This window comes from Tribolium madens, unplaced genomic scaffold (genome assembly GCF_015345945.1).
Source record: "Tribolium madens isolate multiple individuals breed KSU strain unplaced genomic scaffold, Tmad_KSU_1.1 Scaffold_97;HRSCAF=244;Tcas5.2_LG3a, whole genome shotgun sequence".
Classification (NCBI taxonomy): Eukaryota; Metazoa; Arthropoda; class Insecta; order Coleoptera; family Tenebrionidae; genus Tribolium; species Tribolium madens.
The window spans coordinates 5,068,790-5,096,076 of record NW_025401069.1 but is presented as its reverse complement, the minus strand read 5'-3'; the positions used below and the strand labels follow the sequence as shown (position 1 = coordinate 5,096,076).

At 30.0% G+C, this 27,287-nt stretch overlaps 3 protein-coding genes across 7 annotated transcripts; all 3 read left to right on the top strand.

Moving 5' to 3' along the window:
• The first annotated feature begins 1,407 nt into the window (after positions 1 to 1,407).
• LOC123014377 (peptide transporter family 1) lies at positions 1,408 to 21,001 on the top strand. Of its 5 annotated transcripts, none has more exons than XM_044413452.1 (9): positions 1,408 to 1,536; positions 7,697 to 7,788; positions 11,279 to 11,357; positions 11,408 to 11,911; positions 11,963 to 12,045; positions 12,096 to 12,829; positions 12,998 to 13,199; positions 13,254 to 13,490; positions 13,541 to 13,839. In XM_044413452.1, the coding sequence occupies exons 1-9, from the start codon at positions 1,461 to 1,463 to the stop codon at positions 13,718 to 13,720; spliced, it is 2,187 nt and encodes a 728-aa protein (XP_044269387.1). In that variant the 5' UTR covers positions 1,408 to 1,460; the 3' UTR covers positions 13,721 to 13,839. The 5 variants fall into 5 exon arrangements, with proteins under 5 accessions (XP_044269387.1, XP_044269386.1, XP_044269390.1 ...); XM_044413455.1 differs by lacking the exon at positions 1,408 to 1,536 and adding an exon at positions 3,529 to 3,663; XM_044413451.1 differs by lacking the exons at positions 11,279 to 11,357; positions 11,408 to 11,911; positions 11,963 to 12,045; ... (2 more) ...; positions 13,254 to 13,490; positions 13,541 to 13,839 and adding exons at positions 17,964 to 18,042; positions 18,682 to 19,185; positions 19,235 to 19,317; ... (1 more) ...; positions 20,369 to 20,605; positions 20,664 to 21,001.
• Positions 21,002 to 22,785: 1,784 nt separating this feature from the next.
• Positions 22,786 to 25,297, top strand: LOC123014634 (peptide transporter family 2-like). The gene is made up of 7 exons (XM_044413844.1): positions 22,786 to 22,921; positions 22,974 to 23,052; positions 23,105 to 23,605; positions 23,655 to 23,737; positions 23,791 to 24,735; positions 24,795 to 25,028; positions 25,080 to 25,297. Exons 1-7 carry the CDS (start codon positions 22,904 to 22,906, stop codon positions 25,224 to 25,226), a joined length of 2,007 nt encoding a protein of 668 aa, XP_044269779.1. The 5' UTR covers positions 22,786 to 22,903; the 3' UTR covers positions 25,227 to 25,297.
• A 553-nt stretch (positions 25,298 to 25,850) lies between these two features.
• On the top strand, positions 25,851 to 27,287 carry LOC123014827 (solute carrier family 15 member 1-like; the record flags this gene model as incomplete). The annotated part of the gene is made up of 5 exons (XM_044414108.1): positions 25,851 to 25,938; positions 26,017 to 26,095; positions 26,143 to 26,643; positions 26,696 to 26,778; positions 26,832 to 27,287. Coding segments are annotated over exons 1-5 (1,137 nt in total), but the record flags the coding sequence as incomplete, so codon positions are not given.

The window sequence follows — 27,287 nt, the reverse complement described above, 5'->3', positions numbered from 1 at the left end:
GATCTATTAAAATATGATGCAACTTTTCATTGTGTGACAACTTCCTCTGAGACTGCTTTATTATTAAGTTTTTGTCATCAAAATTAGACGTTTTATTGGCATTTGTTACTTTTGCTACTAAAACAATTTCACATGAAAATGATAGTGGAAAATAAAGATACTAAAGGGTGATTTTGAGGTTTAATTATTTTGATTTCTATACCTATATCATCTGTTAAAACAGTATTTGGAGTTTTCGAAGATTTTTTGGATATGAAATGTTAAAATTTCGTTGATCGTGTAACGATTTTTTGGTAAATGTAGTATGTACATATGATTCATTTATGTGTGATCTCATATCATACATAAGTGGGATAAAAAGGAAATTATTGTACACTTGTAGATTTTCAATACTTATAGATAATATAAATATTTCCATATGGATATTTATCATTATTAATTATTTAATCGTGTTTATGTGTATAGCCTGGTCCAAATTTACCTGTCGAACTAAAATAGTTTTCCACATTAGCTTCTGTGCATATGTCGAAAGCTGAACCGTTTTTCATATTAAAAATAACAACGTTTTTATCAAATCTAATATTATTTTTTTATTGGTTTTGTGTTGTCATGATACATTTTTCTTAAAACTTTGAACTTTTTTGGAAATAAGAATAGCATGTGGAATCGTCTAAATATAGTGCCAAACAAAAGTTTTTGTTATTCTATCGTTTAGATAGTGTTTTTAATCAAAACTTTTTCTGTTGTTTGATATAGTTTTGCTTTGATTTTGATAAAACAATTTCAACTTTTTTTATTTGTTTTTTTTTTTTTGAAAAAACTATTTAATGCAGTAATGATCATTTTTCAACAAACTTAAATTAATGGTTTAAAAAATGGGTGATACTGATTTTAAGAAAATATGCTTAAGAATTTTAAACCCTTGGCATCAAGACAAGATTTTTTTAGATAATGAAAAGTCTCGAAAATAAAGATAAAAAAGAAATCTTTTGATATTGATAAGAGTAAACGTATAATGGGAATAATATTACTATAATTTTAAGCCACACAAGAAATACAGCCCGTGTAGGGCGAGCTTAAACTTGAACAGAAAAATGATTTTCATACTTTATGTTTTTTGTATAAAGTTCCTAGCAAAATAGCAAACTCAATTTTGTTGGAGTATAGAAAATAATCTTATTTTATCATATGTAGCAATGTTTGCAATGGTCCATTTGTAATAATAATGTATTTTTTAATTTGCGTTCAACTTATGAGTAAGTACATAATTTGAGATACCTCTGTATGTACAAATTTATACAAAAAATTAACCGCAAAGAGAAAAGTTTTCAGATAATATAAAACAAATAATGATAACAGAAAATTATTTAACATAACTTTTATCAAGATTTGCGATATACAGTAACATATCCTACTCCATTAAAGTGTCATTTTCAATAATTCACTTGTAATTACTAATCATGTACCAGCAAGTTAGCACAAGTGATCCTGAAGAATTTGAATTACCAGAGACAACAAGCACGTTTTCCAAATTAGGTTTGTTTTATATTTTTTCGAACTGACTGTAAAGTGGATTTATTCTATAGACAACTATTACGCTATATACCTAACAGTAAAACTCTTTGTATAAATAGTGAAGTAGTTTTTGGACATGTACATGTTACAATGGGCCATAGGTATTTTACATTATAAATGTATATTAATTAAAACTTTATTTTAGGTCTCTAAAGACTGATTTAATTTATTTCTTTACATTACTACCAGTCTAGAAATATTTCTTTTAAAATCAGACCTGTAAAACTCAAACATTCATTAAGACAATCTCCAAATAAACCACATAATTATAACCTATTATTATTTATGACAACTGCTGAAGAGTGTTTTTTTGCTTGAATTGATTGGGTTAGTAATTTGTTTATACTTGACCTCCTTTTTATACAAAAACAACGAAGTTTTGAATATCCTCAGCCAAAAAATTTTTTTTCGTCACGATAAATATTCATTATTAGAGAAGAGAGTATGTATCTATGTATGTATGTATGTATGTATGTACAACGTTGATTCGTTTTTCAAAAAAGCTTTAGATTTTCTACTTTTATTAGTTTCTTACTTATTAAAAGTTTGTATTAATATAAAATTAAAAAAAAAATACAATAGTTACACTATCATTTTTGTTTTGTGATAAATAAAAATATTGTGAATGCAAAATAACAATAATAAAATACTTATGGTGAACGTATCATTTACCTTGTGACTTTTCAAGATGCTATTAACCCTTGGATTCTTTGATAATTTTTTAGGCACACTTATATCTATATTAATTTAATGGAATAATTTTATAAAAAAATGTACTTATACCCCTCTAATTGATTAATGTATTACGTATTTATGTAGTAATTAAGACAGTGTAGCATTAATTTGCTTAAACATCTTTATACTAATATAATAAGTAACTGTAAGGTTTTCTAAACTTTTATTTACTCTACTCTACAATTAACAGAGATAATTCAAATTAAGAACATAAATTATAAAAATATATAAATTTAACTATTATAAGTTTATTCGGATTTTTGTAATGTGGAGAATCTAATTATTTGCATTTATTTACATGATTTTTTTCTAAAAAATATACATAGAGCTTATTCCATATATGGTGGCGAACTGACAGTGACAGAGAAGACACTTGGTATGCGCCCACTTGGTTAAGATAAAAAAATACATGGGCGTACTTTTTTTCTAAAATTTTCTTAGCTGTCATTTTGCAACAGTTTGCAATCGGAAAACCAATATTTAAGTAGGAAAAATTATTTAGATGTAATCGTTAATGAACTTATTAAAACCAACGATGAAAGCGATTATTGCTTTAGTGATTTTGAAAACAAGGATTGTTAGAGATGTCATTCTTAAAAATTATTTTCAAGCGTTAACAATTTAATAATGTGTTCACCATTCTTCATCTTATGTATATGAGTACCTACTTATTACATTTTTTTAAAGAATAACAGTGGTTTTGAAATATTATTTGGTTCGACGTCTATGAACAATTTTTTTTTTTAATAGTAAACATATGTTTAGTGTCAAAATTCAGTCATTTTTGACAACGTCAGTTCGCCACCAGATTTGGAACAAGCTCTATGTATAATTTAATTTAATTTAATTTATTTAATAAAATTAAAGAACATTATTCTTATTTTACTTTTTAATTTTTTAATTAATTTTTCTTTAGCATACAATAGTATTTTTTACTCGTATACAAAATAATAAATGAATTATCCAAAAATAAAAGTTATATACTTTTAGATGATGACAGTGTAAACTAACGAGGGAACAACAAAAATTGATGACTCTTGATTTGAAACATAACGGAAATTATCATCTCTCGTGAAGAAGTAATTATTAAGTGGCCTGCTTAATGATAACACATAATTAAAAAACAACCGTGGTCTTATCGATATTAGGTATGAGAACAATGTATTTCAAATCAATTTTTAACATCACTTGATTGTTCTATCTCATAGATAAGCCTAATGTCGATCAACGATATATAATTGTTACAGAATTAAGATTATTTTCTATTAGTCTAAGCTCAGATTTTGTGTGAAAAAGACATTCAAAATTGTGCTGTAGTGTTCTGACAACTAGACCCAAAAATCATGAGCACAGGTATTATATTTTTTAACTTTAACATTAAATTAATTTTTGTGATACGTGATTGTTATTTGAACATATCTGTACTATCTCTATGCTTGTTATATGGCAACCATAACAGCCTAGGCCGTCCAAATTCAACGGACGGCTTACGCATGTTGCTACACAAAAGGCACACTCCAAAGACTACTTATTGCTTCAAGTTTGACATTACGACATTGAATTATTTTGCCAAAATCTTCTAGTATCACGAAAAGTACTGACTGACACACGATTCGGAAATAACAAACTCGATTGCTAGTAAAATTTTGTCTGTTATTTGTTACATAAAAAAGCCCTAAATGCATATTCCTTATATAGCTGTTTTTTTTAACTCATGTCTATAACATTTTTTTTTGTTTCATTTATTCCAAAAACTGTTCATCAATTTTTTTAATTTCTGTGTACTATGTCTAGATTTTATATTTTTTACATGTAGGTATGTACACCCTCATGAAGCAAAGGCATAGAAAACAGCTGTAATATAAATTTTTTACATAGATTACATTTTAATCCTCTTATCTTATAAGAATCCATAAACCTATAATAAATATTTACTTTTTGATCTCACTGTTTCATTTATAATTATTTGACGTATTTACTTGTCTGGCAATCTAAATCAGATCTTGCAGTTAAGTTTTACAGTTATTAGTAAGAAAATAAATAGGTATCCAACATTTTTCAAAGCGTGAAGTTCTAACAAATACATATATTGATTTTGGAGAAGTAACAGTTTTTTGGATTAGTCATTATTATTTATTTGCAAAAAGGTCATAATTCAAATATAATACAAATCAGAATTCGTCCCTCTTGTATGAAGACATTATCCTATTTATCCTAATAAGTTCAACAAAAAAGTTGTTACATAAAAATATCTTTTATCAAGAGAGACTGATGCAATTTTATTAAAATTTACACAGTTGTGATTTCAGCCCTACAGCTCGTTAAAGATTTTTAAAGCTTTTAATGACGGAAACGTTTCACTTTTACCGGTGGTGACGTAAATAAGAACCTAAACCATTGAAGATTGAGATTTCGCGGACTTTTTTGAAACAAATTTAATTCTCTACAACTGTGTCCTTACACTGTTTTTCTATCTTTAATTGTATTTGCAGCGTTTTCAAACCAAGTCAAAAGTATGAGGCGAAGCAAAAGCTCTTTTGTTAAATAAAGCAATTTTTTATTTCGTTTCTATTAAATTTCTGACACGCTACTTAGACATCATGGATTGGCTTGGTTTTCTTAAAATTGAACATAGGACCTATGTTTAGCAATATAAAAAGCTCACTGTAAGTACGAGTATATGAATTAAAATCGAGTTTATACATATTATCATCAATTTTCTCGATAACTATATACAATAACGTTTTTTACACATCTAAAGGTTCTAAAGACTCAAAAAGGTTCATTTTAGGTACTAATACCTAAGTATAACATAACAATTTTACGTACTATTTTATTGAGTTCGAAATAAACTCATTTTTGAAATCAATGATGACTCCCTAAAATAAATAAAACATTTTTCTTGTATACGCTCTCAAAATTAAAGACATTACAAACTTTATCCGGTACTCTTAAATTGTTAAAATAATTGCATTTATAAACGATTCAAAAGTTATTTATGTTATTTCAACTTATGTGATACAACAAAGGTCATATTCAAATTTACCACTTTTTATTTAAAGGGCAAAAAAAGTTTTAAATTTGTAGTCTAGTGTAATTATAAACTCTTAGAGAAGTACATGAATGCACAGAACATTGTATGTATTTATTTGTATGTAGAACTTTGAATTGAAATTCAAAAAATCTTCATACAATAATTATTATGCATGTGAATAATTTAACTGCCACACACATTGATGTAGCAATGCTCCACTATTATTTCAACTAATTTTATTTTAAATTCGGAACTAGAAATACATAATAGTATATTATTCAACGAGCATACCTATTCACCAAGGTGAAGTTTAAAAAACGAATTGTAGACGAATTTTTTAATCACTTGAGTGAATAATATCCATTATATGCGAGTAGAATACTATGCTTTATCTACGACTATAAAATATTTTTGGTTTGTGGTATTGACAAAGTTGCCGTTTTAATTTAATTAATAAAAATGTCAAATTGTGTTCAAACATTAGGCCACACAGTGTAGAGTCGTGGAATATGACTACCTATATTCCACTCGTGGAATATGAATTTAGATTCTATGGAGTGTAATATTCGTACGAATTAAATTATGTGTCTATGAATACGCCTATAATAGCTATAATAAACAGTCGTAGATAAAGAAATTTAAACACAGAATTTGTTTTAACTTTGTTGAAATGAATTTTCCATGACATCAAATCAACAGGTGACTCCATTTCTTTGATTAAAATCAAATGTTATCAAGATTGAATGGACTTTAAATATGACACATTACTAAGTAATGCAATAAATAAAAAGTTGGAGTGAAGTGATAAAAAGAATTATTTTTTTGTACCATTATTAATAATAAATCATCTACTGGATGATCTTTTTCATATATAAAATTTTTGTTTTCACTTTCATATAATATTGTTTATCTAATACTTATTGTTTTTTTCAATTAATGTCCACTACTGATTATCACTGTTGTTGATGAAGATATAAATTCAATACGCTCTTCCAAAAAATATTTGTTTTAGTTCTACACTCTCGTTTCTCTGAAATAAAAAATAATTTCGACATAAACCATTTACACCGACACTTAAGTCTGATATAAAATCTTTGTATTAATTTTATCTAAGATAATAAAATCTAAAGTTTATATTTTAAGCATCGTCATGTTTTTTCCATTCTGGTTTCCTAACGTTCAAAACAATGTTGCATAAACGTTTCAGTAGCGACATCTTTGCAAAATTCCGTTTCAAGAGCATTAGGATGTTGCTCTTAAAAATGATTTAAAAGAAATTGTGTGGTTTATATGGACCTTTTATACAAATTATGAAAGACACTTTCAAGGATTAAGGTTATTGACATAATGTTAACAAGTGAAAGTTTGCAAAAAATAAAAACAAATTGGAATTTCGCCTACATTTAAATTCCAAATATTATTGGGTTAAAACAAACATGAAGATTTCCAATACGAAGAGTTATTAACGCACCTACGTCACAATAACCAAAAAGTGTGTCACAGTTAAATGTAACTCATTTAGTAAAGCATTGATTTCATTTATTGTCACTAAATGAAAACAATCATCACAATTAAATCTTAAAACCTTGCTCCAAATTTCTCAAATTAACCATCAAATTGTCAAATAATGGTTTTATATGTGCTATTGTTTTCTACGTCTTATCTTTCACTCTCTCTAATTCGATCTAATTTGAGTTTTTTTTTTAATGAACATTTATACCAAATTAAGCTACGATTCACCTAAGTATTTTTTATCTTAACATGAAAAAAATTCTTTTGTATTTTCTATATAGAGAGGACTTATTTCCTGTGTGGGAACAATAAATGTGACCACAAAAATTGATTACAAAATTTGTTACGAGGCCGCAAAATTACATCATCCGTGAAAACTTGAAATACTAATTACTTAATAAATTTTTGCTTGGCATTTATCGGTTATAAACCGTTTTTATCCGTTATCAGAGTTTCAGCTGCGCCAAATCCCAAAAGCCTCACACGACGTAATAGATTTAAAAAAAGTTGTTTGCGCTATGTCTGGATTATAAGTTCTGATTATAAGTTTTTACAAACTTAATGAATGTTTAATAATGATTTTTCTTATCGAACGCAAACATTCTACCCAAAATATAACAAATTACTGACGTAAAAAAGTACATGCTAAATCCCCGATTATCACTCCTCGATAAAATATCAAATTAACGAAGCAAGCGTTAAGTATCCCCATAATAAAGTTTTATGGTGTTATTAATTTTTTTAGGCTTTTGCCTAAAGAACCTATCATTATTTTCATAATAACATGCGGAACTTGTTTTTCCTCAATTATAACAGCACTTAATTATCTCGTTTTTGCAGAGACGCACGACACACCAGAAAATGGCCACACCAGTAATGCCGAAGAAAAACCTAAAATTACAGATAGCGAGTCTGAAGAAGCTCAGTTAGAGGTAGGGCGATTAAAATGCAGTAATGCAATACACAACACAACATAATACACAATAGGTACACAACACAAAAATCACGAATTACAACAATAGATAAAGATGAAATTTCAAAAAAATCTAGTCGTTTTGTTTAATCTCTCTGACTCCATTTTTAAAGTTCTATCTATATGAATAATAATATAAGTAAATTACAAAATTGTTACAAAATATCTATTTGAGAAGTACCTACTTACTGGTCTAACATTTCTGCTTATGTTATTCAGGGCATACCTGCAAAACCGGAAAAAAGTAGGTTATTAATGGAAAAACGTAGGTGTTTGATATGGAACATTTAAGAAAAGTTGCAGTGTTAAAAATAATCTATCTCCAACAAGTTCTGTTTTCCATTATCTTTATAAAATTTAATTAAATATTAACAAATAAGAAAGTAAAAAATTACAAATAGGAATAGCTTGCAATTTTTGGGATGACCTGACATTTTTTTTAAATCAAATAAGATCGACATGAAACCTAACAAGTTCAATTTTTCTTCACATTTTTCATTAAAGTTTCAATTTCTTAACTTATTACTTATTATTATTATTATTAAGTAACTGTCTCCAAGCAATTATTTGCATTTTTTTTTTAATTGATTTAATTAATTACAATATTTTGTTTTGTTTGTTTATTGGATTTTTTTAATAAAGGGTTAACAAAAACAGATGGTTTTGTTCACGACTATATCTTATAATTATAAGTTATAATAAGGATTTAATACATGTACATTAAGTATACCTATGTAGTATACGCATTACATTATACTTGTGTAATTTCAACTTGATATTTATTAGTCACTGCTGTTTTAACAAGTTTTAACAAGTTGGACGCAAAATTTAATTAAGCAAGTCAGTCATCAATTTTTGTAATTCTGTCATATTGGATATGTGTTTTTGTGAACCAGCAAGATTCTCAATAAAGTTTATTACACAGGGCGATAAAAAAAAGTTATTTCATGACAACTTAACAAATTTTATATCATTTTGTTCGTCTTAGTGAGACAAATCAAATGCACTAAAAAAAAATTCAAAAAGTCCACACACTTTGAACCAAATGATTTTTTTCTAATTTAAATGAATTTGAAATACTTTAACTTTAAAAAATCATTACTCAATAACTATTATGCAGATTTCCTTCAAATAAAGACCATTCTAAAGGGATGGACTTGCCCTTTAGAGTGATATGCAATTTGAAATTGAATATTGGCGAACTTTTCTTCGAACAGTGTACGAAGAAGTTCGAAGTAAATCGAAGTAATCTAAAAAAACCCTACGAGTAGATTTTTTTTCTTTATCACCATCGTGTAGAGCATCTTTTTATTAGTTGTAATCCAAATTTTCAAAAGAATATACCGAGTAGTTTTCAAGATATGATTTTTTGAAGTTAAGGTTTACTAATCAAGCATTGCGCCATATAGGAGAAATGCATGTTAATCTTACTTAAAATTGAATTTTTATAAAAATATTTGTTTTAAGATTCTTCTTCTATAAGGGCAAATTTTTTTGAAATCAAATCACTTTCCATTCAGATTCCGACTTGTTCACTTTGTTCTAGCTTTCTGATTTTTTTTTGAAAATGTTCTCAGCAAATGCTTTCTCACCACTTTCGAGCAATAAGTCATCTGATTTATTTTGCTTCGTGTGCAACAGTTATCACAACGACTAAAAATACTACACTCTTTATTTGCTTTAATTAGTACGCAGGTACTCTTTGTTTGTTTTAAGTAAACAAACAGTTTTTGTTTATTCTAATTAGAACAAAGAAAATGCAATTGACCATTTTTAAGCAAAAGAAGAGTCTTAAAACAAATACTTTTATAAAAATACAATTTTAAGTAAGATTAACATGCATTTATCCTATATGGCGTAATGCTTGATTAGCAAACATTAACTTAAAAATCATATCTTGAAAACTACTTGGTATATTCTTTCAAAAATTTGAATTCTAACTAACAAAAAGATTCTCTACATGATGGAGATAAAGAAAAAAAAAATTACTCGTAGAGTTTTTCTTAGATTACTTTGAACTTTTCGAACACTATTCGAAGAAAAGTTCGCCAATATTCAATTTCAAATTGCATATCATTCTAAAGGGGAAGTCCATCCCTTTAGAATAGTCTTTATTTGAAGGAAATCGGCGTAATAGTTATTGAGTAATGATTTTTTAAAGTTAAAGTATTTCAAAGTCATTTAAATTAGAAAAAATTATTTAGTTCAAAGTGTGTGGGCTTTTTGAAATCTTTTTAGCGCATTTGATTTGTCTCACAGAAACAAACAAAATGATACATAACTTGTCAAGTTGTCACGACATGACATTTTTTTTGTCGCCCTGTAAGCTATAATAAGTATTTCATACATGTATAATAAGTTTATCTACGAGTATGTAGTATACTCATTACATTATACTTGGGTAATTTCAACTAGTTATATTGATATCCATTAGTCACTGCTGTTTTAAAATAAGTTGGACGCAAATTTTAATTAAGCAAGTCAATCATCAATCTTTGTAATTCTGTCATATTGGATATGTGTTTTTGTGACCCAGCAAGATCCTCAGTAAAGTTTATTATTTCTTTAAAAGTGTAAGTATAAAAAGCTGTTCAAAAAGAACTTCCTTTTTCTACCAAATAATAAAAATGTAAGTATATAACTGTAATTTTTGGTAAAGGGTTAACTATCATCTTTTAAATTTCTTCATGTCTTACTTAACAACTGAAGATAGGCGTATGGTTCTTTATTTAATTTTATAAGCATAAAACTAAATGGAGTAATTTTTTTAAAATTGGTTAAAGACCCAAACGCCTATTTCTTGGAAGCTATCCAGCTATCTGGCTTTACTCTTTTTGCGTTTTCCTTCTTTTTCCTTTTTCTGTTATTGCCTAAAATATTACGAAATATTCCTATGATATACCTACGAGAAGTATGATGCTTTATTTTTTTTATCAGTTTGACCCTGATTTACGATATCAACAGTGAGTGTACAAAAGCAATTTGTTTTTAACGAAATGGAAATTTTGCCATGAAAATTTACATTTATGCATATTTTGTAATCGTAACCTTACCCGGTCAACAAGTGAATTGCATTTCATCACTTCAATGTTTTATCCAATACCAATGACTTTATTTGCTAATTGTAAATTGTAGATTGTAGATCACCATGCAAAACATGTTCCTGATGGAAAAAATTAACTTCTTTTGTTACGAATGAAATAAAATAAGTTTACTTAAGCTTTTCTTTTTTACAAAAAAATATCTTTGCTTTTCTCTTTCTTGCACGTATATGTACTACTTATACTTATTTATCTTAAGCTAAAAATTGTCTGAACTTTTCTTTCAATTTCTTCATTTAAGGTTATTATAGACACACTCAAAACACATACACAAATTCAGGTAGTGTATAAAATAGCATTCACACACTTTACACAAGTGAAATATTATTCTAACTCGTTATTTTTTAGCGTATTCCTTACCCAAAATCTGTATTTTTTATCATAAGTAATGAATTTTGCGAGAGGTTCAGCTATTATGGCATGCGAAGTAAGTAATACCAAAAATCGGGAAGACTTGACACAGTTTTGTATTTTTAGCAATTCTCAGTCTCTACCTCAGAGACATTTTGTTATATAGTGAAGGAGATTCAACAATCATCTATCACACTTTTACAATGCTTGCTTATTTCTTTCCTTTACTTGGAGCTATTATTTCTGATAATTGGTTGGGAAAATTCAAGACTATTTTATACGTATCGATAATTTATGCAGCAGGAAATATCCTGTTGGCTTTAGCATCTGCAGCACCTTTACACATTCCCCAAATACCATTCTCACTAGTCGCTCTATTCCTAATAGCAGTGGGCACTGGGGGTATAAAGCCCTGTGTAGCGGCTTTCGGAGGTGACCAGTTTGTACTTCCGCAACAAGAACTTCAAATAGCGACCTATTTTTCGGTGTTTTATTTTATGATCAATGCCGGAAGTTTGATATCGACATTTTTAACACCTATCCTGAGAGAAGACGTACACTGCTTTGGAGAGACTAGTTGCTATCCCCTCGCTTTCGCCGTCCCTGGAGTTCTCATGATTTTGTCAGTTTGTAAGAATTACCCCCAATAGCTTACCAACAAAATAATTCTACGTGTTTTAGTAATTTTCTTCTTTGGAATGCCACTATATAAAATAAAAAACCCAGAAGGCAATGTTCTCGTTCAAGTAGTGAAATGCATTTGGGTATGTCCGGCATTTAAAAAAAATACAGATTTCTGAAAGTGTTTTTTCAGCACGGAGCAAAAAAAAATTGGAAATCGGACAAAAAAGTTGACCATTGGTTGGAACACTCGGAGGATAAGTTTGACCGCAGTTTGATTGAAGATATCAAAGCTACCTTAAAAGTGATGGTTATTTATGTACCACTTCCTATTTTTTGGGCTTGTTATGATCGACAAGGGAGTGGATGGACGTTCCAAGCGGCAAGAATGGATGGAAGGGTCGGCTCTCTCACTATCCTACCCGACCAAATGCAAGTCGTGAACCCTTTGCTAATTTTGATTTTTATTCCACTGTTTAACTACGTCGTATACCCACTTTGCGCCAAAATAAACTTTCTTAAAACGCCTCTCCAGCGGATGGTTTATGGAGGTCTTTTGACGGCGATTGCCTTTGCAGTGTCCGCTTGTGTTTCTCTGGCGGTGGAAGGTGGAGACGCTGATTTACCATCCGATGGTAACTGCCAATTGAGAATTTACAACCCTTGTTATAATACGACTCTTATTCTCAATGTTAATAATTCTGATGTTAATGTTACATCACTCAACCCAATGGGCTATGGATTTGCCCAATTGGAGTTGAACGGTCATGAAAATTTAGAATATGAGGTCACTTTTGACGGAAAAAATTTTAGAAACAGTTTCAATGTCAGTGAAGCAGAGGGTTACGTATTGTACATCACTAAAACTGGATTTTTGGAAATTAAAGATGATATCAGCAAACCGGAGGATGGGATTCCAAAAATAAGGTAAAAAACCTAAGAGATGTTGCAATCTTTTTACGTTTTGTTTAAAAATAAAATTCTCAAAATTATGTTGAGATAATACAACAATGACATTAAAGTGTTTTAATCTAAAGGATGCTTGTAGCTAGTTTTTGCTTTGTTGACTAGCAGATTATGTTTCATTTATTTCAGGACTTTAGTGTACAACCCAAAAGAGGACATTAACTTGATTTTCTATGATGGAAATGACGAAGCCTTGAAGTTCCTTAGCAGCAACGTCTCCTTCCAGTCCATAAATCCTGGAACTTACAAATTCGGAGACAGCGAATATGAATTTAATATGGGTGGTGTTTATACCATGTTGGCTTACTTGAATGTTGATGGAAAAATTGCGGTAGAAATCATTCAAATTTTTCTTACCTTTTTATCAAATTATTTATTTTATTAGAAATCGAAATTATACGAGATTACTGAACACAACAATCTACACATCCTTTGGCAGCTTCCCCAGAGCTTTATAATAACAATGGGTGAAATTCTGTTTTCAATTACTGGCTACGAATTTTCTTATTCTCAAGCTCCAGAGTCAATGAAATCAGTTTTACAAGCTGCCTTCCTTTTAACAAGTGCTTTTGGAAATCTCATTATTGTTATTATAGAATCAGCGAAAATTTTTGACAAACAAGTACGAATTTGAAAAAATTGGAGTTTTATCATTAATTTCAATTGTTTTAGTCGTATGACTTCTTTCTTTTCGCAGGTTTGATGGTGTTAGATATGATTGTTTTCGCTTTTATGGCTAAAAATTATAAATATGTGGATAACAGTGGAAATAAAGAAAATAAAGAAGAAAATGATGAAAACAAGTCAGAAAAGAAACTAAGTAAATCATCGGAAGAAAATACTAAATTTTGATCCTGTGGATTGAAAAAACTCTAATTTGTGATTACTAATTTAAATATTTATATTATTGTGTAAACTATATAGTGTACTGCCAATTAGATATAAAATTTAAATTATTTTGTATAAATAAATAAAATGCGTTAAAGTTATCACCTTGAACCCAAAGGAAAATAAACACACTTCCACTACCTGTGAATTAGTAATAATGCTTAAACAAATTAAATTTTTGGAGTACCATGTTTTAATTATTAATTAATATCGGTACATAATCACGGGTATCATCTTTTTGTATTCGTATACTTACAAACCGTTTAATAATTCGTCGATTTTCTTATTAAGAAATAAATTATCTATAACTTTTTGAATATTATCTAGAGAAGAATAAGATACCATATTTTTTGAATGAGTTGGTTTGAATTTACAATCTTTCTTACAACACACGTTTTAATAAAAATGTAGATAGTTATATAATAGGCTTTGTAAAAAAAAGAGTTATAACGGGGGGCCATTTAAAAAAATTAAAAATTTTGCAGAACTCAAAAATGAAAGAATATTTTGAAAACTTTTATTTTTGATAATACGTCACATTTTTATATTACCTACTTTATCATTCATTCATTAACTAGTTTTTAGTCAAAAAATAAATAGTTTAATAAGCAAAAAAACGTTGGGTTCTATACTTTTTATTCACTCTGTACGTTGAATGTTGCATAAAACAAAAATGATTTCAAAAACAAAGCAAGCAAAAGTCAAATTAACTTCAACTACATCGTAACCTGCTTATTAAAAAGATTTACATTTTACGACATTTTGTTTTTGAATTTTTTTAGTATTCACATAACGACCCTGTCCTTGTTTCCTGGCATTTTTTAAAACATTTTATCATCTAAAATTTTTATGTCTTTTATACAATGATTATTTACTTCATATCTTATAACTTACGAGGATACAGCACCTTCAAAATATGAATTAATCCTATACATTATAATAGTAAATGTATTATTCCTATTTTTATTGTTGTAGATACGATCAAGCAGGTTAATCTCAGCTTTACGTAATACAGTGCTTAACAACTGGCATAAAATAAACAATTTCAAGTGTGAATGAAAATAAAGTCTTTATTTTTTTTTAATTGCAAAACAAAATTACGATAATTGTCTAAGCACCACCTTGAAAGGTCGTGCGATAAAGGTTGCAGATTTTTGCACCTGTAGAATATGTACTCACGCTATTGCAACTTTCCAAACCCATCATTCCGCATTTTAATACAAATTGGATCATTGAATTTTTTTTCTTGTTTAACTTCTCCGTCCAGCGATAAATTACATACCTTAGGGTCATTATCTCAATTATCCACTGTCAAGATTTTCAGTATTATCGGTTCAGCATCGCTGGTAAACCGACCAGATAATTCCCTCACCAATTTACCATTACTACAAACTGTCACTAGATATCACAGCATTCGCATTCTTCGTTCATTCATTGTTATTAAGCGGTCGCGGTTTGTCAGTGCGCGTGCATTTGTACACTTCGACAGAACGAAAGTTTGACACACTGAAACACATTTCAATCTAAATGTTCTAGTACGTTGACAATTTAAAACGTTACATGCAACAGTTTCTCAGTTCAGTGAATCATGATAAGAGACTGCAAATTTTAAATTCCACTTGTATAATGTTTGTTTGCAACAACTGTGATTGATTTTTGATAAAATATTGTGATTAAGATGGGTTTCATCAAGGAAGAAAAGGTAAAAATTAAGTGTGTTAATTATATTATTTACTTTTCAATCCGCTAAAATTTGTTTGTTTATTTCTTCAGTTCGACGTTGCTGCTTTAACTGACAAATTAGTAAATATTTATTGGTAGGCAAATTAGTAAAAGTCAACTAAATGATTAATTTACCTTAATAATTATTTATTTTCTTCCCAGACACAATAAAGAGGTATAGTAAAAGTAAATCTTCGCAGATAGGTAGTGTCTATTGCGAAACTTTTTGTTCTTACTCTATAAAATTGAAATAAGAAAAAAGTTGTCTAAAGTAAAAGTTGCAAGAAATTGTTAAGATTGCTGTAAGTAATTAACTTTTAAATTAATTCCAGTGTGTTGCGAAAATTATTCGAACTCTTCAATCAAAACGATGTAGGTACTTATTAAATAAATATAATTCAGAAACATTATTTTGAGTAAAGTTGTGTAAACATTGTTAAAATCATTAATTAATAAAAGACGAACCACACGATATTTGTGTTCGATTTTGGAATTTTTTGAAAACCATAAAATATTATTTATTTTTTGATAACAAACGAGATCGTTCTAACTAGGATTCCTATTCTAAATGAAATGACGGTTCTCCTACTTATTGAATTTTGATTAAAACTTGACACCTCTTTTTATATTATTATTATTTTTTGTAATTACATAGAATGTGAAATTGCATAAATTAGTAAAGAGTCATGTTCAGCTTATTACTAAATTAAAGAAAAAATCCATTGTTTTTATAATAAATTTTATTTTTATTACATTAATTATTCTCAAAAGTTCTATTTGGTAATAAATTATCTTATATTTATAATATTTTAGCATTCAATAATTAATGACTTATTGTAGTCCTTCCGCTTTGATAAGAAATAAAATAACAAACAATTAATTTCATTGGAAAACTAATTTTTATTAATGTTATCAGATTTAAAATCTTATTACTGTATACTGGAAAAGAAATGTTCATATACTCGTACTTTTGGCCTTAGTCTTGCTGGTAGATCAGAATATACGTACCTAAACATTTTTTTATTGCACTAAAAAATGGGTACCTACCCCATATAACGTTTTACACAATTTTTATAAATAAACTTGACAAAGCGATATTACAATGTTTTGTATTTGATAATTTTTAACAATTTATTTGCAAAACATGCATATTCAGTTTGTACTTAATTTACATAAATTATACCTAACTCTATTTTACATTAGATATACTTTCGAAATTTGTTATAAAAATTAAATTTTGCGTTAATGTTACCAGTAACAACACACCGGAACTGTTACACAATAAAAACATACCAGGGATCATGGTTATTGCAGTATTTATTTATAAAATAATTACTAATGATCATTAATTACAAGCTTTTTAGAGGACAAACAAAAATAAAAGCGTTACTTGCGACATTGTTAAATGTCGGAGATAACAACTAAGAATTATTAGTGTTAGTAACGTTTTAAAAGATCGCAAATAATACAAATATTCTGCACACATTACTCTTCAGAATTTTGCTTTCGGTAACACAAAACAAAACCTTTTATGTCTACGCTTATGAACGTCATGAATCATGATGATTTGAATACAAAGTCCAATTGAAATTCATCTTGAATGCTTCTTGGAACGAAGAGGAGGACAAAAATCTGTTTTCCATTTTTTTTTAATGAGTAGGTACATAATACAATCATAGAATACACACATAATAGAAATTATTTTCTTCAAATAGTTATTTGTATCATAAGGCCAGAAACTTTCATTTTGTGAGGTTTGTGGGCCGAGTGTTTCTGGACGGGGTATCAAAAATATCAAAAATTTATAAAATACCTACTATAAGTTTAATCACAATTTGTATTATTTTTGTTTATAGGTAAGCATTTTATTTCTGATTTATTTTATTCGGTAGAAAACATGTGCAAATACATCCCAATAATTGTATAGATACGATTTTTAAGATCTGGTGAAATTACTTCTTTAAAATTGGAGAGATGAAAAAAAGTTTCATGATTAAATTATTAGTGTAATACAAATTTATTTTGTTGCTGACTATTCTTGTTATGTTAGCCAAAAATTAGTTATTATAAATAATTTATAATGTAGGAAATTTTCACCTAAAACCAGTTTTTTGCCTGTAAGAATTTATTTGAATCCTTTAAGTTTATAAATACCAACGTCATAAAAATTAATTCCTTCCAATTTAAAGGAACAGATCATTGTTACGATGCATTTAATTAAAAGTGCCCTTTTGAATTTCTACAGTCCTCAACTAGGAAATTAACCATAAATAACCCACTAACCTTGACTCTACAACTTGCAGTCTCACAATGATTACAACAATGGGTATTCGTGTGGTCATCAATAACAACAGATAATTCCATTTAACAAATAGTCATAAAAAATTCAAGGTTTTTTGGGATTTTATAAGTTTCTATGCTTATTGTTTTAATTTAAAAAAGTGTTAAATTAGTTGCCTTTTTATTTATTTTAACTTTTTTCTAGACTGTACCATATCCAAAATCAGTATTCTTCATTGTCAGCAATGAATTCTGCGAAAGGTTCAGCTACTATGGCATGCGAAGTAAGTATCGAGAAAGTAGAAAAAGCAAATCCTTGACTTAAAAAAAGGGAAAATACCGAATTGTTAATAAGTTAAAGTAACTTTCGTAGTAATAAACGTTTAATTGTCAAATTCCTAAAGAAATTCTTAGTTTTAAATTATCCGACAAGATAAAATTGGAATCTTTGTAATGTTACTACAAGAAAAATCAGAATAGTATAATAGTTGCTAGTTGCAGAAGGTACAAATTTGAAATTCCGAAACGAGCCGCGTAGCGGCGAGTTGAGGAACAAATGAGTGCTTGAAGAACCTTCTGCAACAAGTGCTTTATACTATTTTTTCTATTTTGCCGCTTTATATCAATTTATAAATTAAAAAACGAAAAAAAAAATTTTTCTAGAGAATTTTGCGACGGTTGGCGACATTTATCTGGAATAATTTTAGGCGGCTGTAAAAAATAAAAATAATTCTGATTTTCACATTTGAAAATGAATTGTGAAGAAAGTCCGTCACTAAAATTAAATTAACGCCAACGACTTATTCCACCACGCAAATGACGTCATTTGGGTGCTGGAATAGACTTATTCAAACACCGAAATAGAAAAAAAAAAAACATTTAATTTTATCTTTACTTTTATTTAAACATTTTTCTTGTTTTAGCAATTCTCAGCTTGTACTTACGCGACATCCTCCTCTTCTCCGAAAGCGACTCCAAAATCATCTACCACACCTTCGCCATGTTCGTCTACTTCTTTCCAGTTTTCGGGGCTATCCTCTCCGACAGTTTCCTAGGAAAATTCCGCACGATTTTATACGTCTCGATAGTATATGCTTGTGGAAATGTGCTTTTGTCTTTAGCTTCCGCGGAACCAATAGGTTTACCCCAAATACCATTTTCCATGATCGGTCTGCTACTTATCGCACTGGGAACCGGAGGAATTAAACCCTGCGTATCAGCATTTGGAGGAGATCAGTTTGTTTTGCCTCAACAAGAACTCCAATTAGCCTCTTTCTTCTCAATGTTTTACTTTTCCATCAACGCTGGAAGTTTAATATCGACGTTTCTAACACCAGTTTTGAGAGAAGATGTGCACTGTTTTGGCGAGGATAGTTGCTACCCCCTTGCGTTTGCTGTCCCGGGAGTACTGATGATTGTATCAATAGGTATAATAAACGTATGAACTTTTGTTGTCGTAACTGAAGGATATTTTAGTCGTTTTCGTTCTTGGTAAACCCTTGTATAAAATTAGAGAACCCGAAGGAAATGTTGTAGTCCAAGTATCAAAATGCATTGGAGTAAGTTTCTTTTTTCAAAGTCAAAAAAATTTAAGCGATTTTTTTGTAGCACGGAATTAAACAAAAATTCCGCTCTAGTGATAAAGTCGACCATTGGTTGGATCGTGCTGAAGCAAAATACGGTAAAACTCTAGTCGACGATATCAAGATAACTTTGAAAGTTTTGGTCCTTTTTATTCCTTTGCCCATTTTTTGGGCATTGTATGACCAACAAGGTAGCGGTTGGACGTTTCAAGCAACCAGAATGGATGGCTACATTGGTTTTTACACAATTTTACCCGACCAAATGCAAGTAATCAACCCCCTTTTGATACTGTTGTTCATCCCGTTGTTTTCCTACGTCCTGTATCCAGCACTTGCAAAATGCAACTTGCTCAAAACACCTCTACAACGGATGGTGTGTGGAGGGTTGTTAACAGCGGCTTCGTTTGCAATTTCTGCCGGAGTTTCTTTTGCTTTGGAAGCTACGTATCCTGTATTGCCAACGGAAGGAAACGCCCAAATAAGAATCTACAATCCGCTTCCATGTGATGCAAAACTGACTGTGCTGCCATACATTGAAAGCCGAGAAATTAAATCAATGGGGTACACAAAATTAGACATCGATGGTATTCAAGGAAGCAAACTTTATGATTTCAAAATAACAGGATGCGACTCTTATATTAGTTACACAAGTGGAAGTGATTTTAATATCACTGAAAAAGAAGCTTTGCTTTACTATATGCTGCCAAATGAATTCGCAAAACTTGTAGATAATATCGATAAGGACGAGAAAGGGCTTCCGAAAATTCGGACTTTGGTGAATCCTTCAAAATCAGACCTCAATTTGACTTATTGGGATTCCGATAAGGAAGGTTTAACTATGTCAGCCGCTAATAACTCTTTGTTTACTATCAGTCCTGGAACTTATAAACTTGAAAAATACAACAAAGAATTAAACTTTTATCTTGGAGGGGTTTACACAGTTGTGGTGGCATTAAATGACTTAAATCAAGTGCAGGTGAGACTTTTATTTATAACAACACTTAAATTTCAATTTGTTTTATTGTAGAAAGTCGAATATTATGAAATTACGCAACCAAATAGTGTCCACATTTTGTGGTTAATCCCGCAATATGTGGTAATCACTGCAGGAGAAATAATGTTTTCTATTACGGGATTAGAATTTTCGTACTCCCAAGCTCCGATTTCCATGAAATCGGTGTTACAAGCTGCCTTCCTTCTAACTACAGCCGTTGGTAACCTTATAATCGTCATTATTGAATCAGCTAAAATATTTGAAAAACAGGTAGTTAATAATTTTAGCAGTTGCAAAGTGTTGTAAAATTAATTGCGTTTGGTTTTAGTCGGCAGATTTTCTACTATACACAGGTTTGATGGTTGTGGACATGATAATATTTGCTTTTATGGCAATGAGATATAAGTACATAAAGAAAACAGAAAACAGCGATAACGAGGAACTTGATAAAAAGTTGGAGAAGAAAGAAAGTAATGCCATCGAAAATCCAGCCTTCAAACATAGCGACGGCGACGGTGATGTCTAATATTACTCCTGTGGAGTAGAAAATGTACTTCATTAATTAATTTATTGATAAGCAAATCGATTTGTGTAAATATGTATAAAAGATATATGTATATTTTTAATAGATATGGAAAACAACAATTAATAAATGATTTAAAAATATCGTTGTTTTTTACTACATTTATTAGTCAGTATAAGGGGAATTAAAATAACATAATAAAATTCAAAGATCCTTAAATTCTTTGGAAAGCAAAGCTTTAGTCTATCTCTGAGCTCCCACGTCTGTCGTACCGGACTTAAAGAAACGAAAAAAAAGAAAAAAGAAACTATATAAAAAATATTTCAAGATATTTTTGCTTCCTTTACAATTTACACAACAAATTGATTTTTAGTCGTACGATTAAAGAATTCTCCGATGTACCTGACATGACGTCAATATGCTTGTATAATATTGGCTACGGGGTAGGGTCTTGATGCGTCCAAACACGAATTTTTACCGATTATTTCTCTTACAAAATTTAAGCCAATAAAATCTTTCAAATTTCTGACATTTATCCAATCACATTCAAATTACGCGATAATTCAACACGTGTGCAAATTATCGATAATAATTTGCCCGTGTGCTAAATTACCGCGGATCTGATTCGATGAATCTCGAAGATTTAATTGACACAATTTTTTTGACATAATTTTTTTTTTATAAATTAAAAATATTAGAGTACTTTTGAAAGTTGTAGCATCAACCCCTTTGTAATACAAACAACTCTTTCAAAATTTTAAATGCCACCACCACCTTTATGATGCCTCAAATAAAAAGTATTTTGACCAGGAATTCGACTGTGTGTTTTGTTTGAGTTTGGGGAATTTTTTATTTACGTTACACAAAACAAAATCTTGCCACCTGACCATTTTGAACACCTTCTACTTTTTTTTGTGTATTGTTTATGGAATGCCCTATTTTCATAACAGATAATGTCAGTTTAATTTTAGTTTAAAAATAAACATTCAACTTTGTTTTGTGCATTTCATACTACCTACAACAGTATTACCAGTACTTAATTGGGAATCATGTAACCTTTTAAAAAACAATCGAAACTCAAAAAAAGTATCGCAAAAGAGGTGATGCTATTTTAAATTTTAAAAGGGTTGTCGGTATATAAAAATTTAAAAAGTACACTAAAAGATGTCCCTCTGTAAATAAAAATTAACCCGTCTCGGGATTTTTTAATTTTTATTTATTTTTCTGAAATATTTTTTCTGGTCGTTTGTTTTAAAAAAATCACCCTGTATAAACTTTACTATTAGCCCATAGGCAGCCCATAGCTTACTAGGGAGGAGCTCTATAAAATTCTATTATCATCATCACGTTGTCTGAAAAAGTTGAAAAAAAATGTCATATTAATTTTTTCTTGAGTTCTAATATAGGAACTCTATTTTTTCATACACAGTTAAGAGCTTGCTCCAAATCTGGTGGCGAACTGACGTTGTCAAAAATGATTACACTAAATATACGTTTACTACTAAAAAAAATATTGTTCATACGCGTCGTACTAAATAATATTTCAAAACCACTGTTAATCTTTAAAAAATTATAATTAGTAGGTAACTCATACATAAGACGAAGAATGATGAACAAATTATTAAATTGTTAACGCATGAAAATACTTTTCAAATATGATATTTCTAACAATCCTTGTCCTCAAAATCACTAAAGCAATAATCGCTCTCATCGCTGCTATCGTCGCTTATGATAAGTTTATTAACGATTACATCTAAATGAATTTCCATACTTAAACATTGGTCTTTATTTGCGATCATCCGATTGCAAACTATTGCAAATGACAGCTAAGAAAATTTTAGAGAAAAAAAAGTACGCCCATGCATTTTTTTATTTTAACCACGTGGGCGCCGTCCAAGTGTCTTCTCTGTCACTGTCAGTTCGCCACCAGATATGGATTAAGCTATATCATAACAACCAATATTTCTGCCAAATTGTGTTAATCCTGGCAATCGTGACATAATTTACCACTGCTAGAATATTAATTTTTTATCATCTCAAACAACATGAGTAATACTCAAGAGGTATAAGAAGCACACTTTTTTTAAAAATAGTTTTCATTTACATTCCTTCTAGAAACTTACATATCCGAAGCAAATTTCTGCGATTCTTGCAATGTCACTCATCAAAAATATCTGTTTGGTAGGACTACGAAGTAAATCACAGGTACTTAATCGCAAGTTGCCATTTTTAACTTATTCTTTCAGCGGCTTTATTATCCTACTTGGAGAACGTCATAAACTACAGCAAAGACGAAGCATCACTTATGTATCACAGCTTTCGAAGCTTTAATTACTGTTGTCCTTTACTGGGGGCATTATTTGCCGATTGTTTTATAGGAAAATTCTATACAATTGTCATTTTCCTAATTATTTACCTCATTGGAACAACAACGATGACAGGATCAGCTGTCCAATATTCAGAGGACATTTCGAGACATCTTTGCCTTTTCGCTCTTGGGTTGATTGCCGTGGGAAGGGGATCAATTAAACCATGCGTTTTTGCTTTCGGAGGAAACCAATTTAAATTACCACAGCAATATAAGCATTTGGAAATTTTCTTTTTGCTTATTTACGCTGCGAAGGATGCAGGAGGCGCAATTGGCATTTATGAAGCACGTTATCTTTCACGTATTCATTGTCTTGGAGCTAATAGTTGTTACTCCGCCGCTTTTCTAGTATCCACTCTTTGCCTCACTCTTTCCTTAAGTACCTTTCTCATTTTACGTTACCATTTACTAAAATTATTGATTTTAAGTTATATTTGTCTCAGCAAAACGTTGGTATGTCCATGTAAAACCACAAAAGAACAACAGTATTCTTTGGGTATTGTGTTTGGTGGTAAGGAATTTCTTTTGTATTTTCAAACCCAAATATTGGAAGGTTTGCTTTAGAACGGGATGAAAGGAAAAATTGTTTCAAAAGAAAAACTAGACCACTGGTTGGACTATTGTAAAAAATCGTACGGGGAGTCATTTGTAAGACAAACAAAAAGTACATTAAAAGTGGTTTTGATTTTCATGGTACTTCAATGTTATATGGCCACTATTATGGTAGTTGTAACTGATTGGAAAACACAAGCACGCTTTATGCGTAATGAACAAGGAGATACAGTTTTTCAACCTATAACAATGCTGTTCCTGAATTATATGTTAGCAATCGCCGCCACTCCGATAACTTATTTAATTATGTGGTTTTTACGTTCAAAATTTAACATCAATGTTACTCCTCTACGGCGTGTAGCAGTTGGTACAGTTTTTGGAGCGATATCTATGTTTGTAGCAGCCGTTTTATCTCTATCTATAGAAGCCGAAGTTCCAAATTTGCCAAAAAATGGGGAGTGTCATATCAGATTTTACAACCCACTCAATTGTTTAGTTAAAATAGACGCTCCTCCATTCATTAACCAAGTGCAAATTGATCCAATGGGCTACCAATTCCTCTCAGTTAAAGTAGAAGGTACCAAGAAAATACAGCATACGATTTCTGGATGTGACAAAACGATTTCTAACACTACCGGCCCATTTGTTGTTAAAGAAAAAATAAGTGTAGGTTATTTTTTTACAACAAATGGTCTACAAGGCTTCAAAGAAGATTTGGAGAAAGATTACTATGGAGATGCAAAAATAAGAAGTTTAGTTGGAAATTTAGGGAAGACAGATGAAAAAATAAAATATATTTGTGATCATGATCATGTCACTGAAATCGGTCCTCAAGATTATTCTGTTTATAAAGTTACTAGTGGTGTTTACAACATTGGGGGYATTGAAAAAGCAGCAAGGTTTTTTCGTGGTGGAATTTATAGAGTTCTACTGTATTTCGACAATAGTAAATCCAAGGTAATAATAGATTCATTTGGTAAAATGTAAACAGAAATGAATGATTTTATGAATTTTAGAAGTTGGAAGTTCACGAAGTTGGAAAACCACATCAATTACATATTTTGTGGCAAATTCCTCAGTACATGATCCACGCCATAAGCAGGGTTCTAGTGATACCAGCAGTTTTAGAATTTGCATATACACAAACGCCTTTTAAATCGCTGAAATGTACCATCATTGCAATTTCATTATTGACATCAGGAGTAGGAGGAATTATACATATAATAATAGAACTGATCCATTTTAAACAGGTTTTCTTCCATTTTAAAAAAACTGTCACTGTTTATAATTTAAACTTTTAGTCACACTTCTTTTTTACATTTGGTGGATTAACGATGCTGTTTACACTAATCTTCATTCTGTTAGCAGTTAGATATAAATATGTCGATCAACAATATGGTAAAAAAGAAGATATAATAACTGAAGATACCGAAAGTAATGACGAGTAGGACAGTAAATTTATTTATGTCTTTAACATTTATCTGTACAGCTTGTTTTTATTTAATATACAGTGAAAGCCTACAAACTTGAATTTAATTCCAATATAGCTTACCAACAATTAACAAAGCTTATTGTCTACATGTGTTCGGCCAATGAAGGTGCTCTCATCAAAACGATAGTAAATCAAATTGAGAGTCTTCTAAAAGTAATAATATTATTTCATAAGAACACATTTGTCCTAGATTAAAAAAAAATAATTAGTTATTGACTTTTCTGAAAAAAAAAAATAAGTTTAACAATAATTATGTATCTTAATTGTAATCGAGAAATGTTCCAAATTTACTACACAAATTGCATATTACTACAAATACTTTCGATCTGTGAAAGTAAATACAGGCTTTTTACGTATTGGCACAGCCCGTAAAGTTTTTGAACTAAAAGTTGACTATTTGCAAAAACTATTAATCTATTCTGAATTTTTATTTTGCAGATTTGTCAGATTTGTTGAATTATTTTGACTTTTTTTGAGCTCTACTATCACCTGTTAACATATTTGCAATACCTTAAAATCATCCTGTATATGCCGCATTATTGTGTAATGTGTATGTGCCTTCAAACCAACAAATATTTCTGTCAAATTGTGTCAGTCGTGACATTTATTTACAATTGCTAGAATATTAATTACTTATTTTCTCAAGCAACATGAATGATGTTGAAGAGGTAAGTAGCAAAACTTCTCGTTTTTTGTAAATAAACTTTTTTTAAAATGGTTTTAATTTGCATTTCTTTTGCTTTTAGAAACCCAAATATCCGAAGCAAATTGCTGCGGTTTTCATAATGGCAATCTTCAAAAAACTCTGTTTGGTAGGACTGCGAAGTAAATCACAAGTAATCGCAAGTAGCCATTTTAACTTCTTCTTTCAGCGGCTTTGTTATCCTACTTTGAAAATATCGTAAAGTATAGCAAAGACGAGGCAACACTTATGTATAACGGCTTTCGAAGCTTTAATTTCTGTTGTCCTTTACTCGGAGCATTATTTGCCGACTGCTTTATAGGAAGATTCTATGCAATTGTCCTTTTCTTAATTATATACCTCATTGGAACAATAATGATGACAGGATCAGTTGTCCAATATTCAGAGGACATTTCGATACCCCTTTGTCTCTTCGCCCTTGGATTGATTGCCATGGGTACAGGTGCAATTAAACCATGCATTATGGCTTTCGGAGGAAGCCAATTTAAGTTACCAGAACAACACAAGCACTTGGAGGTTTACTTTTTACTTCTTTACGCTGCTACCAATACAGGAGGTGCAATTGGCATTTATGAGGCACCTTATCTTACAGTTATTCATTGTCTTGGAGCTAATAGTTGTTACCCCGCTGCATTTCTAGTATCCACCGTTAGCCTCACTTTTTGCTTAAGTACCAAATGTCTCATTTTGCGTTACAATTTACTAAAATTATTGATTTTAAGTTGTATTTGTCTCCGCAAAACGCTGGTATGTCTACGAAAAAACAGAAAAGTACAACACTATTCTTTGGGTGTTATGTTTGATGGTAAGGACCTTCTTGGGCATTTTCAAACCCAAGTATTGTAAGGTTTGTTTTAGAACGGGATTAAAGGAAAAATTGTTTCAAAAGAAAGGCAAGAGCACTGGTTGGACTATTCTAAAAAATCGTATGCAGAATCATTTGTAAGACAAACAAAAAATACATTGAAACTGATGTCGATTTTCATGGTTCTTCAATTTTACATGGCCACTGTTATTATAACTATGACTAATTGGAGTACACAAGCACTATTTATGCGCATTGAGAAAGGATATAAAGTTTTTCAACCTAAAAGAATGCTGTTCCTGAATTATGTATTAGCAGTTATCGCCACTCCATTAATTTATTTAATTGTGTTGTTTTTACGTTCAAAATGTCACATCACTGTTACTCCTCTACGGCGTGTAGCAGTTGGTACATTTTTTGGAGCGATATCTATGTTTGTAGCAGCCGTTTTATCTCTATCTATAGAAGCCGAAGTTCCAAATTTGCCAAAAAATGGGGAGTGTCATATC

Bases quoted from the DNA above. Each gene is read 5' to 3' on its own strand.
- LOC123014377 (XM_044413451.1), top strand. From the start codon at position 1,461: ATGTACCAGCAAGTTAGCACAAGTGATCCTGAAGAATTTGAATTACCA. The intron at 19,186-19,234 runs GTATAATAAACG...AGGATATTTTAG, and splicing joins ACTGATGATTGTATCAATAG to TCGTTTTCGTTCTTGGTAAA. The intron at 19,318-19,366 runs GTAAGTTTCTTT...ATTTTTTTGTAG, and splicing joins AAGTATCAAAATGCATTGGA to CACGGAATTAAACAAAAATT.